Source organism: Somniosus microcephalus, chromosome 3, assembly GCF_052327205.1.
Source record: "Somniosus microcephalus isolate GS21.2 chromosome 3, FLI_Smic_1.0, whole genome shotgun sequence".
Lineage (NCBI taxonomy): Eukaryota > Metazoa > Chordata > Chondrichthyes > Squaliformes > Somniosidae > Somniosus > Somniosus microcephalus.
This window is the reverse complement of record NC_140989.1, coordinates 303,688,370-303,701,924: the sequence shown is the minus strand read 5'-3', so window position 1 is coordinate 303,701,924 and position 13,555 is coordinate 303,688,370. Positions and strand designations below refer to the sequence as shown.

General features: G+C 42.4%; 1 protein-coding gene across 7 annotated transcripts in view; it reads right to left on the bottom strand.

Moving 5' to 3' along the window:
- Positions 1–506: 506 nt before the first annotated feature.
- The window catches only part of patj (PATJ crumbs cell polarity complex component), a 471,326-nt gene continuing 458,277 nt past the window's right edge, over positions 507–13,555 (bottom strand). For 6 of the 7 annotated variants that reach the window (XM_085982870.1, XM_085982876.1, XM_085982869.1 and 3 more), the window contains 2 exons: positions 4,659–4,782; positions 507–3,244 (listed from right to left, as the gene is read on the bottom strand). In XM_085982870.1, the coding sequence (XP_085838996.1) occupies positions 3,098–3,244; positions 4,659–4,782 (271 nt within the window). In that variant the 3' untranslated portion in view covers positions 507–3,097. The remainder of the gene's footprint in view (positions 3,245–4,658; positions 4,783–13,555) is intronic. The other variant, XM_085982874.1, reaches the window with a different exon arrangement.

Sequence of the window (13,555 nt, the reverse complement as noted above, 5' to 3'; positions counted from 1 at the left end):
CAAAATTTGACACCGAACCACATAAGGAGATATTCAGACAGAAAGAGGGAGGTTTTAAGGAGTGCCTTACAGGAGGACAGAGAAGTAGAGAGGCAGAGAGGTTTACAGAGGGAATTCCAGAGCTGAGGGCTGAAGGCACAGCTGCCAATGGTGGAGCGATTAAAATCGGGGATGCTCAAGAGGCCTGAATTGAAGTAGCACAGAAATCTCAGAGTGTTGTAGGACTGGATGGGCGATGCCATGGAGGGATTTGAAAACATGGATGAGAATTTTAAAATTGAAGCGTTGTTGGACTGGGAGCCAATATAGGTCATGAGTACAGGGGTGATGGGTCAACCTTCTAATACTCACTGTCTAGCCTCATGGGTGAAGAATAATAACTCATGGAATCATAGCCTAGGGAGAGTCAGCATCTTCTGGAGAGGAGGGGATAAAGTTGGAGTGGAGAGGAAATAATAAAAATAGAAACCAGACGCACTATTAATAACATCTTAAAACATTCTGAATTGAAGAAATGGCATTTTAATTTATGTTCAGAATCATAACTCAGACATACAAATTTCCTTAGCTTCCCACAATAAAGTAATTCATATAATTTACATTGATACAAAATAAAACACAAAGTACAGCTCACCAGAAACAATTATTGCATTAACTAAATTAATCTGGCATACTATTTTTGCAGTATTATATATCTCTCTCATAGATCTTTATCATAATTTTTCCTCAGAGTTCTATAATTAAACATTTGAGTGAATATGCAAAAATATTCAGGCAAAAACTCTTTTTTGAGATGTACAGTAGAATGAGAACAAGAGGCTGCTGTTCACCATCACAAAGAACCATGTAAACGCACAGTAAATTTAGCTTTATTCTGCTATTTTTAATTATAAAGAAAGCAGTGTACACACAGCAACACTAAGGCCTGTAGTGGAACGGAATGACTGATGGTGATAAATTTAATGTCGCTTTATTTTTTATATCACTGCATAAAAGAGTGACACATATATATGTATGACAAAATATGGCACTAGTGTGTGCTGTTATGGTTTGAATGAGTGTTGCTAACATTTTACCCCAACCTCTTGCTTGAAGTCCACTCTCAAAAATGCTGGAGCATGAAATAATGGGGCATGTGCCTGAACCTGTGATTCCTGCACAGTGAGCTCCTAATTTCAATCATTTCATTGTGAATTTCATAAATTGAGACCCAAAGGCACATGGCAAGTCTGCCAAAAGGACACAGGTGAGGTGCAAATGGGCCCAGGCCTTATTGTACTGGAACATTTAACCCAGCCACAGGCAGAGACTGTTTATTTTTAAAGAAAATATTTCATACATGTCAGCCTAGAAAACAAGTAGAAGCTGATCAACAACTGACACAGCGCCCCTCCCGCCAAAAAAAAAAGCTGACAGCTCAAAAACAGCTGCGACATGTGAAGACAAAGAGTTAGACTGAGTGTGCAGTGGGCCATGGGCTTGTCATAGCCTAAGCAACATTCAATCACTTTTACTACAGTACACAAAAGCACAATTAGCAGCAGTGGTGATTTAGACATTCATGTGGGGGATGCAAGTGCTGAAGGCATGAAAATTATTTTCTATGGAGGCATGCTCACATTTTGATTCGGTGCATTTATTGGGGGGTTCTGTGCTTACTGTACTTGAGTGTGAATATCGGTAGAATTTTTTAAAAATTAAGTGGAATGCATCATAACCTCACCCCCCATCATAATTTCAAACCATGGCAATTTCACAATTGCAGTGACTAATTATAAAATAAAGCTAGTTCACATCAGGGAATATCCATCCACTTATCTCAAAAAAGCAGCTGCAATCAATATTTAAGAAAATAAATTTCACATAAGACAACAACCAGACATGCTGCATTGTAGCAACTGATTTGTTATTTGTAACTTCTTTGGAGGCGAACACTAGATAAACAGACCTTTAACTGGGACTCAGAAATCAAAGGGGGAATTTTAACCCCCATGCCCAGTGGGAACGCTGCGGGCAGGGCGTCAAGATGGTGGAGATATTTGCGCTGTGTTTCCTACACCTCCACCATTTTAACTAGCCTGAAATAAGGCACAGTAAGGCCACCCGTCCCAGAGGTGCGGGGGCCAAATTTAAGTGGCAAAGTACCACGACGTGCATGGTTTGCTACTTGCTTCCACCCCTGCACACCCTGATTCAAAGCCCGAGTTAAAATTGGGGTTCATTAAGTTTTTCTGCCTGAAGTTTGTAAACAACAAATAAGCGAGAAAGTAGCATCTGACTGGTTCCAGGCTCACCTTCTGAATGATCTGATTAGTTCATACTGGCAATCTCGAATACCTGTGGAAAAGGTTAATTTTCTTGTAAAACACTGACAGATGAGTCAAAAAGCTGGCTATCTGCTTGAAAAACTAAATGGTTGGCATGTAAGATACTTTCTCCAAGTATCAATAAGTGTTTTACTAGGATTCATTTTTTGTTGTTGTGTGAGACTAAGGAGGTTTTCAGATATATATAGTGCAAATTGGATGATCATTGTAAATATATGCAATCCTTTACTGTTAAAGAATTTAAAAAAATTAGATCTAAAAATCTCAAATAAATTGTTCAACAGACAAAATATAAAAAAAATCAAATTAATGGAATTAAAACCGGACGGGTTCTATAAAGAGCGGGCGATCTGCTCGGCCAGATTACTGCCCCAGTGATGAAGACGAAAATCTACCCCTATGTGTCCAAAGTTAGACTCAGGCACTCCAGATCCAGAAATTTACTGTAGCTACATGGTATGCTTAAATATGAGAGCACTTTGTGAGGTTTGTCAAGAAGCTGCAGCTGGGTAAGATCAATAGGCAGTTTTTCACAAGTCAAAGCACAGTGATTGACACACAGTAATTTAGTTATCCCTCCCTTTAACAAACCAATATTGACCATTAATATAATAAGTTAGTGCATCATTTATGCAATAAAAGAAAAACATTTTGGGTCCAAATTCAGACAATCTTAGTTGAACGACATTCCTGCTTTTGGCAAGGCGACATCATTTCCTGGCAGAATTTAAACAGAGATACCAGTATTAATCATGGCCACATTGTTATATTCATGACAGCACTGTTAATGTTACAGTTCCTTTTTGCCGTTTCAGGATAGCGACAGCCTGTTCGTGAGTGACACCTTCCAAACTTTCTCCATTTACAGCTAAAATCTGATCTCCTCGTTTTAACCTGCTGTCATCTGTCGCTGCTCCCTGCGAAAGGACAACAATAACCAATTCAGTTGGATCCAAGTTCTTGACAGTTTAGAACAGATTATTATTTTAATATATATTTTGGCTTGCATCTCTGAACCAGCACATTTCTATCCTTTCAGAGGCTGTGCTAAAATACACCGCAGTATTCTGCAGTCGGTATAACCCAATTACTTTGAGAGCGCCTCTTGTCAGCTGGCACAAATTGCTCTCTTCTGTTGACAGCTTCATGAGCGCCACCTGGTGGCTTACCATCCTTGTTTGAGATGACGTTTCATTTCCATTTACTTATTCAACAAATGCTATGATTCTTTAGCAAAGATTACATAAAGCCACATAACCAAAATGATTTTCATTAATAAAATATCAACTCCACTGTTCTGATGATTTAGTGGGAAATGCACTGCCCAGTTTGGTACCGAACTGTATAGACCAGGCAAGGTCCCCAGTACAATCCATGAGTTATGCAGAGCTAGCTGATCTAGTCAGGGTAGCAACTGAGGTGTTACAGTTGTACTTATAATCCCTGGACTAAACAGTGTAAAAAAAAAAAAAAAAAAATCAGTTTCTGATTTCTGTCCAGTGACAACCTGTGTTGGTAAAGTTAGGACTGAAGTCCATGGCCAAATAGTCTTCTGACACTCGCTATCTATTTAATTCAGGTAATGGATAGTGTGCATGGAATTGCACCCCAGCAACAGTAACATAGTCCTGAGAACATAGAAGAAAATTAAGAAAAAGTCATCTGCGTTCCTTTGTATGTGGCAGAATAATATTCAATTTAATTTTAGAGTCATTACATTTTCATGTGAACTATTTATTTAACTCACCACTGTTGGCTCCTACTTGTTTCACATTTTGTAGCCGGTGTCATTACATGGTTTTTGACACTAGATTTTCAGTATTATCTCCACTAATGAAACACTTTAAAATGCCCTCTTCATCTAAAATTGAACCTCCTTTTAGGTTGTATTTTTTTCTAAAAACAAAAATCTGTCTCCACATTGAAATTAGAAGTTATTAAAAAAACAATTGTACTTCCAGCTCTAGGAACTGGGTAAGTGTCAAGCTTAAATCGACCAAGACAAAAGCCTTTTTTGATGGCTATAAGAGTCCTATGAGAAATAAGTTTGGGTAACCTCACCCAGTTCTCAGTTGTAATTGGTCCCTTGCAAAATAATTTCAGACTAAATTGGTGGTCTAAGTTAAAGAAAACAAAAGGAGAGATGGCATGTGAAGTCCCATAGCAGAAATATTTTCACAGATCAGGTCGACCTGCAAAAATATTTTTATAGTGAATAGAAACTATTCTGCATTATTTTTAATAAGAGTCTAACAACAAAGAACTATTGTTGCTTTCTGATGCAATGTTTGAAAACCAGCAAGGAAATTTTTTCACAAGTTACACAATCACCTTGGCAAACACAGTTTTAACGTAGATTGGCAGATCTCCATGGGGGCTTCCATGTCCTCCAACAATACTGAACCCTAGTCCATCCGGTCCTTTCTCTAAAGTTATGATCAGATACTGTGGAGGTCTGAACGATAAAAGAACAGCTTATTCATAATGTTTATGTACACGGTACAATTTTTTATTGTTAGAGTACTATCCATCAGACTGAGAAATTACACAAATTAACAAATTTAGAACAGGAACAAAACCTGAAAAACAACACATTCTCCGTCAACAGTAAGCAGAATATGTATATAAATCAGGTTTTTGTTTTGAAACTCAAAGTAGTAGATCTCCTGTGGCATTGCTCAAAGTAAGTTGGAAGACATGCTGTTGGAGAATGAGGGGTTAGAATTCCATGTAATGCACAATGGGGCAGATGTTGGGGAGCGGATCAGGGCGTACTCGGAGTACACCATCACACCGCCATTGAAATTGACTACAAGTTTGTGATTTCTGCACGCGCTTGCGCCAAATCCCAAACTTACGATCTGTCAAGTTATGACTTGACAGGTGATTTGCACCGACGGGAAATACTCATTGCTAATTGCCCACCAACTGCCCTGCAATTAGAGATGAAAATGTTACGGTTAGTGAAAGCAGGCGCAGGAGCCTGTTTCACTGTGAAAGGAACCACCTTTCCATTCTTTTGCCGGTTATTTGTGATGATTAATGAAGCCACGTTAATGGTGAAAATAAGAAGAATTTGCATCCAGCCAGAATGTCTTCTCTTTAAAAGTTGGCAACCGTGGTTAAAGAATATTGTAAGGCTGTAAATCCCCTTTAGATGTGGTTCAGCAATAGCTAAAATACTTTAAGGAGTATATTTTTTTAATTTATCAAGTTTTTTTCATTTTAGACAGGCAGTAATAATTTGATACCTTGAATAAATACAGTACAATTTACTGTAATACAGTTTAATTAAGGAAAGGAAAATAATCTAATCCATCTGCACGCTCCCCATTATATGTAAAAGCACCCTCCTTTCTCCTCTGTCGCCTTACTCTATAACTTTATTCCCGTGTACCAGTTACCATGTGCCATTGAACAATTAACTGTAAAAGTCTGATGCAGGTTCCCACATATCTGTCAAGAGGAAACTCGGCTCTTCCACTGCTTGGAGCAGCAGGCGCACGTGATCCCAGGTACGCTTCTGCTCATGCTGTGCCCCTGGGATCTGTGGGCCATTACCTTACCCTCGAGTACGCAGCGTCAGAGAGCAAGATCACGAAGGAGGGTCCCCATCAGGTAAGTTCGTATTCTATTCTGAAGCTGCTGGCGTACTCCATAGGTACGTCACCCACTGCAAAATCTGCTCCAATGTGTTATGCAATACAAGTGGACACTCTTGATAATCCAACTTGTGTGTATTATTTTGTGCCTTTCTTATTTTGCTTGTTACATTTTAATACCGCCATTTTTCAAGATTATTTTTATGCTTAGATTTTGCTTCCATTTTTTTAACATTTGAATTAAATCAATTTAATTTTTAATTTAAAACTTCACCTCATTGAGATTTTGCTGCTTATATTACAAGCTGCTTTACTTTTTGTTATATAGAGCTATTTAAAAAAAAATATTTTAATTTGTATACCTTTTATATCTCCAGTCCTTCTTTTATTATTGCTTTTACTATTTCACTATTATTATTTCCTGCTCCCATTCACTCACCGTTTCTCTTGTAATACATTTTCCCATTGTGGAGACGAAGTTCCGTCTTCACATTGAGGACACCCTCCACTGTATTGTAAGAACATAAGAAATAGGAGCAGGAATAGGCCATTTGGCCCCTTGAGCCTGCTCCGCCTTTCAATAAGATCATGGCTGATCTGATCTTGACCTCAACACCACTTTCCCGCCCGCTCCCCATAACCCTCGACTCCCCTGTAGCTCAAATATCTGTCTATCTCCGCCTTGAATATATTCGATGACTCCGCCTCCACAGCTCCCTGGGGTAGAGAATTCCAAAGATTCACGACCCTCTGCGAGAAGAAAATCCTCCTCATCTCCGTTTTAAATGAGCGACCCATTATTCTGAAACTATGCCCTCTAGTTTTAGATTCCCCCACGAGGGAAAACATCCTCCCTGCATCCACCCAGTCACGCCCCTCAGATTCTTGTATGTTTCAATAAGATCACATCTCATTCTTCTAAACTCCAAGGAGCTCAACCTTTCTGCAGAAGACAACCCTTCAACTCAGGAATCAACCGAGTGAACCTTCTCTGAACTGCTTCCAATGCAAGTATATCCCTCCTTAAATAAGGAGGCCAAAACTGCACCCAGTACTCCAGATGTGGTCTCACCAGTGCCCTGTACAGTTGTAGCAACTTCCCTACTTTTATACAGGTACACTATCCCTTATCCGAAAGCCTTGGGACCAGCTGAGTTTCGGTTTTCGGATTTCAGAAGGTATTATTATAAGACTGGGAAATTTGTATTTAATATAAATTTTAAAAGTTCAGGCTACCTCTTGCGACTGTTCCATGTCTCATTCCCCTTCCTGCTTCTCTGGAAAGCCGGATATCGGCTGACACCTACTAAGCTGGCCCGCAAATCAGGTCGGGGGTCGGGTGGGGGAGAAAAGAATATCGGACGGGCCGCGGTTCGGTTCGGTTCGGGTCGGGGGGGGGGGAAAAGAATATCGGACGGGCCGCTGCAGCTATTGGATGGGCCGCTGTATTGTTGGGTTCACTCTCCCGGTACCTCCTTCACACTGCCCGGCTCGGCCTGCAATCTCCTACCCAGGAGGGAACTCTGTGACCCTCTGCCCTGCTCAGCGTAAGTCGTGCGCCACTCTGGTCATGTCGTGCGCACGACTTACGCTGAACGAAAAAACTTTCGGTTTTTAGAGGTTTTCGGAAGTTCGGATAAAGGATAGTCTACCTGTACTCCATCCCCCTTGCAATAAGGGCCAACATTCCATTTGCCTTCCTAATTACTTGCTGTACCTGTATGCTAACTTTTTGTGTTTCATGTACGAGGACTCCCAGATCCCTCTGTACCGCAGCATTCTGTAGTCTCTCTCTATTTAAATAATAATTTGCTTTTTTATTTTTCCTACCAAAGTGGATAACCTCACATTTTCCCACATTATACTCCATCTGCCAAATTTTTGCCCACTCACTTAACCTATCTATGTCCCTTTGCAGACTCTTTGCGTCTTCTTCACAACTTGCTTTCCCACCTATCTTTGTATCATCAGCAAATTTGGCTACAGTACACTCGGTCCCTTCATCCAAGTCATTAATGTAGATTGCAAATAGTTGAGGCCCCAGCACTAATCCCTGTGGCACCCCACAGTTTGCCGACCTGAAAATGACACATTTATCCCGACTCTCTGTTTTCTGTTAGATAGCCAATCCTCTATCCATGTGTGGCACTACCACCATGCTAAATGGGATAGATTCAGAACAGGTCTAGCAGCTCAAAACTGGGCATCCATGAGGCGCTGTGGGCCATTAGCAGCAGCAGAATTGTATTCCACCACAATCTGTAACCTCATGGCCCAGCACATCCCTAACTCTACCATTACCATCAAGCCAGGGGACCAACCCTGGTTCAATAAGGAGTGTAGAAGAGCATGCCAGGAGCAGCACCAGGCGTACCTAAAAATGAGGTGCCAACCTGGGGAAGCTGCAACACAGGACTATATGCATGCTAAATAGCAGAAGCAGCATGCTTTAAACAGAGCTAAGCGATCCCACAATCAACAGATCAGATCAAACCTCTGCAGTCCTGCCACATCCAGTCGTGAATGGTGGTGGATCATTAAACAACTAACGGGGGGGGGGGGGGGGGGGGGGAGGCTCCATTAATATCCCCATCCTCAATGATGGTGGAGCCCAGCACGTGAGTGCAAAAGACAAGACTGAAGTGTTTGCAACCATCTTCAGCCAGAAGTGCCGATCCAGAAGTGAATGATCCAGATCAGCCTCCTCCTGAGGTACCCACCATCACAGAAGCCAGTCTTCAGCCAAATCGATTCACTTCATGTGATATCAAGAAACGGCTGAGCGCACTAGATACAACAAAGGCTACGGGCCCCAACAACATCCCAGCTGTGGTGCTGAAGATTTGTGCTCCAGAACTAGCTGCACCTCTAGCCAAGCTGTTCCAGTACAGCTACAACACTGGCATCTATTCAACAATGTGCAAAACGGCCCAGGTATGTCCTTTCCACAAAAAGCAGGGCAAATCCAATCCGGCCAATTATCGCCCCATCAGTCTATTCTCAATCATCAGCAAAGTGATGGAAGGTGTCGTCGACAGTGCTATCAAGCAGCACTTACTCACCAACAACCTGCTCACTGATGCCCAATTTGGGTTCCGTCAGGACCACTCGGCTCCAAACCTCATTGCAGCCTTGGTCCAAACAGAGGGGAGGTGAGAGTGACTGCCCTTGACATCAAGGCAGCATTTGACTGAGTGTGGCACCAAGGAGCCCTAGTAAAACTGAAGTCAATAGGAATCGGGGGGGAAACTCTCCACTGGCTGGAGTCATACCTAGCACAAAGGAAGATGGTTCTGGTGGTTGGAGGTCAATCATCACAACCCCAAGAATTCGCTGCAGGAGCTCCTCAGGGCAGTGTCCTAGGCCCAACCATCTTCAGCTGCTTCATCAATGACCTTCCCTCCATCATAAGGTCAGAAGTGGGGATGTTCGCTGATGACTGCGCAGTGTTCAGTGTCATTCACAACTCCTCAGATAATGAAGCAGTTCATGCCCGCATGCAGCAAGACCTGGACAACATCCAGGCTGGGCTGATAAGTGGCAGGTAACATTCGCGCCACACAAGTGCCAGGCAATGACTATCTCCAACAAGCGAGTGTCTAACCACCGCCCCTTGACATTCAATGGCATTACCATTGCCGAATCCCACACCATCAACATCCTGGGGGTCACCATTGACCAGAAACTTAACTGGACCAACCACAAATACTCTAGCAACAAGAACAGGTCAAAGGCTGGGTATCCTGCGGTATCTCACCTCCTGACTCCCCAAAGCCTTTCCACCATCTACATGGCACAAGTAAGGAGTGTGATGGAATACTCTCCACTTGCCTGGATGAGTGCAGCTCCAACAACACTCAAGAAGATCGACATTATCCAAGACAAAGCAGCCCGCTTGATTGGCACCCTATCCACCACCTTAAACATTCACTCCCTCCGCCACTGGTGTACCGTGGCTGCAGTGTGTACCATCTACAAGATGCACTGCAGCAACTCACCAAGATTTCTTTGGCAGCACCTCCCAATCCCGCGACCTCTACCACCTCGAAGGACAAGGGCAGCAGGCGCATGGGAACACCACCACCTCCAAGTTCCCCTCCAAGTCACACACCATCCTGACTTGGAAGTATATCTACGTTCCTTCATCATCACTGGGTCAAAATCCTGGAACTCCCATCCTAACAGCACTGTGGGAGTACCTTCACCACACGGACTGCAGCAGTTCAAAGTGGCGGCTCATCACCACTTTCTCAAGGGCAACCAGGAATGGGCAATAAATGCCGGCCTTGCCAGCGATGCCCACATCCCATGAGCGAATAAAAGAAAAAATTCCATATTTCACATGCACACAATGTGGTAAGTAGGAGAACTGCTGAGAATAATTGCAAATTGTTCCTCTCGGGGGCCCCCCCAAAAATTACAAGTTTCCTGAGCCGTTTTGTGAGCGGTCTCCAGCGTTCCTTTAAGGACCGCTAGTTAGGCTGCACAGTGCCTGGTGCAAATAGCCATTGCAAGTACGGCACATGCTTCACCCATTTATACCTGAAAACTTAAATTTCAGGTTGTACATTTAGCATAGGACTTCGATTTACATATTTAAGCAGCCTTCTGCTCGTTTCAGGCAGGCTAGCTGCTCACTCATTTATAGGCCCATCGGAAAATTTGATGATGCAGGCTTTGAGCGTTAATGGGGCGACCAAGGTTTTGTCCAAAATAAAAGACCATTGTCAAGCTTCTCAAACCATCACTGGCTGAAACTGAAACTGGGAGGGTTGTTCAGGAAAAAATCCTGGTATAATTGTAAATTTGCAATTTACGCTCTTGTTCTGAAACTAATAGCAGTGGCTCAAGGGCTGGAGTTAATATATCACAGTGAAATGAGCTATTAATGTCAGCTTGGCTCAGTTGGTAAAATTCTTGCCTCTGGGTCAGAAGTTTGTGGGTTCAAGCTTTACTTCAGGACTTCAGCACATAATTTAAGTTGATACTTCAATGCAGTACTGAGGCAGTGTTGCACTGTTGGAGGTGCTTTTGGAATACATGTTAAACTGCCCCGTCTGCCTGTTCTGGTGGTCCACGTAATGTAAGGGATCTATGGCATTATTCAAAGAGGAGGGAGTTCTTCTGGTGACCTAGACAACATTTCCCCCTTCAACCAACACCAAAAACTGGCAATTCATCTCATTTGCTGTTTGTAGGGCACAAATTGGTTGCAATTTTTGGTTACATAAAAATGACTCACCAACAGTAATTGCAGTGAATGTCATTTGGGATGATTGAGGATGTGATGAGATGCTAAAGAAATGCAAATTCTTTCTTCTTTACTGTTTCTATACCAGTCTAGGGACATACAGGGTAGGATAAAGAAAAAAAGGGAGGCGTATGGCTGAATACTGCAGAATCTTTAGAGGAGTACAGAAAGTGCAGGGGTGCAATTAAAAAGGATGTTAGGAAAGCAAAGAGAGCGCATGAAAAATTCTTCGCAAGAAAAATCAAGGAAAACCCAAAGATGTTTTACAAATATATTAAGAGTAAGAGGATAACTAAAGAAAGGGTAGGGCCTATTAGAGATCATGAGGGTAATCTGTGTGTAGAGGCGGGAGACATCAGTAGGGTTCTTCATGAATACTTTGCATCTGTTTTCACAAAGGAGAGGGGCGAAGCAGACATTGCTATCAGGGAGGAGGAGTGTGAAATATTAGATGAAATAAACAGTGAGAGGGGAAGTATTAAGGGGCTTAGCAGCTTTAAAAGTGGATAAATCCCCAGGCCTGGATGAAATGTATCCCAGGCTGTTAAGTGAAGCAAAAGAGGAAATAGCAGAGGCCCTGACCATCATTTGCCAATCCTCTCTGGCTTCAGGTGTGGTGCCGGAGGACTGGAGGACCGCTAGCGTGGTACCCTTGTTTAAAAAGAGAGAAAATGATAGACCAAGTAATTACAGGCCAGTCAGCCTAACCTCGGTGGTGGGAAAATTATTGGAAAGAATTCTGAAGGACAAGATAAATCTTCATTTAGAAAGACACGGATTAATCAAGGATAGTCAGCACGGATTTGTTAAGGGAAGGTCATGTCTGACAAATTTGATTGAATTTTTTGAGGAAGTAACAAGGAGGGTAGATGAGGGTAGTGTGTTTGATGTAGTGCATATGGACTTTAGTAAGGCTTTTGATAAGGTTCCACATTCCACACTGATCACGAAGTTAAAAGCCCATGGGATCCAGGGCAAAGTGTCAAGTTGGATTCAAAACTGGCTCGGAGGCAGAAAGCAGAGGGTAATAGTTGATGGGTGTTTTTGTGCCTGGAAGGCTGTTTCCAGTGGGGTTCCGCAGGGCTCAGTACTAGGTCCCTTGCTTTTTGTGGTATATATCAATGATCTAGACTTGAATATAGGGGGTATGATTAAGAAGTTTGCAGATGATACTAAAATCGGCTGTGTGGTTGATACTGTTGACTGCATTAAGATATCAATAAATTGGTCAGGTGGGCAGAACAGTGGCAAATGGAATTCAATCCGGAGAAGTGTGAGGTCATGCATTTGGGGAGGGCTAACAAGGAAAGGGAATACACATTAAATGGTAGGACACTGAGTAGTGTAGAGGAGCAAAGGGACCTTGGCGTGCATGTCCACAGATCCCTGAAGGTAGTAGGCTAGGTAGATAAGGTGGTTAAGAAGGCATACAGAATGTTTGCCTTTATTAGCCGTGTTATAGAATACAAGAACAGGGGGTTATGCTTCAACTGTATAAAACACTGGTTAGGCCTCACATTACAGGAAAGATGTGATTGCACTAGAGAGGGTACAGAGGAGATTTACAAGGATGTTAGTTATGAGGAAAGACTGGATAGGCTGGATTTGTTTTTCTTGGAACAGAGGAGGCTGAGGGGAGACCTTATTGAGGTGTATAAAATTATGAGGGGCACAGATAAAGTGGATAGAAAGGACCTATTTCCCTTAGCAGAGGAGTCAAAAACCAGGGGGCACAGATTTAAACTAATTAGTGGAAGGTTTAGAGGGGATTTGAGGGGAAATTTCTTCACCCAGAGGGTTGTGGGGGTCTGGAACTCACTGCCTGAACGGTTGGTAGAGGCAGGAACTCTAACCACATTTAAAAAGTACTTGGATGCGCACTTGGGATGCTCTAACCTGCAGGGCTATGGACCAAGAGCTGGGACGTGGGATTAGGCTGGATAGCTCTTTGTTGGCCGGCACGGACACGATGGGCCAAAATAGCCTCCTTCCATGCTGTAACTTTCTATGATTCAGTGATTACAATTTTCCTTTTTAATCATTAAGTAAAGTCTCTAATGACATTTGAACGGTTGCGTTAATGTACTTTTGTCTGTATTGAGCTGACTGTGAGCAAAGTAAGCTGATTATAAGATGTTTATAGAGTTGAAGAGACACACAATTGAAATCCTATGTGAGTATAGAGAATTGCAGAGGTAAAGAAATAAACACCAAGTAACAAGAGACAACGTGAGATGGGAATCACAAGGCCTGGACTGGTCCCAAGCTGCTACATTGCACATAACTTTTCATTTTACTAATCTAGTTTGCTTCTTCAGCTAATGCTGCCTTGTTTTGTCACTTGAACTCTATTCTGTTTTTATCACAGTTTTGCC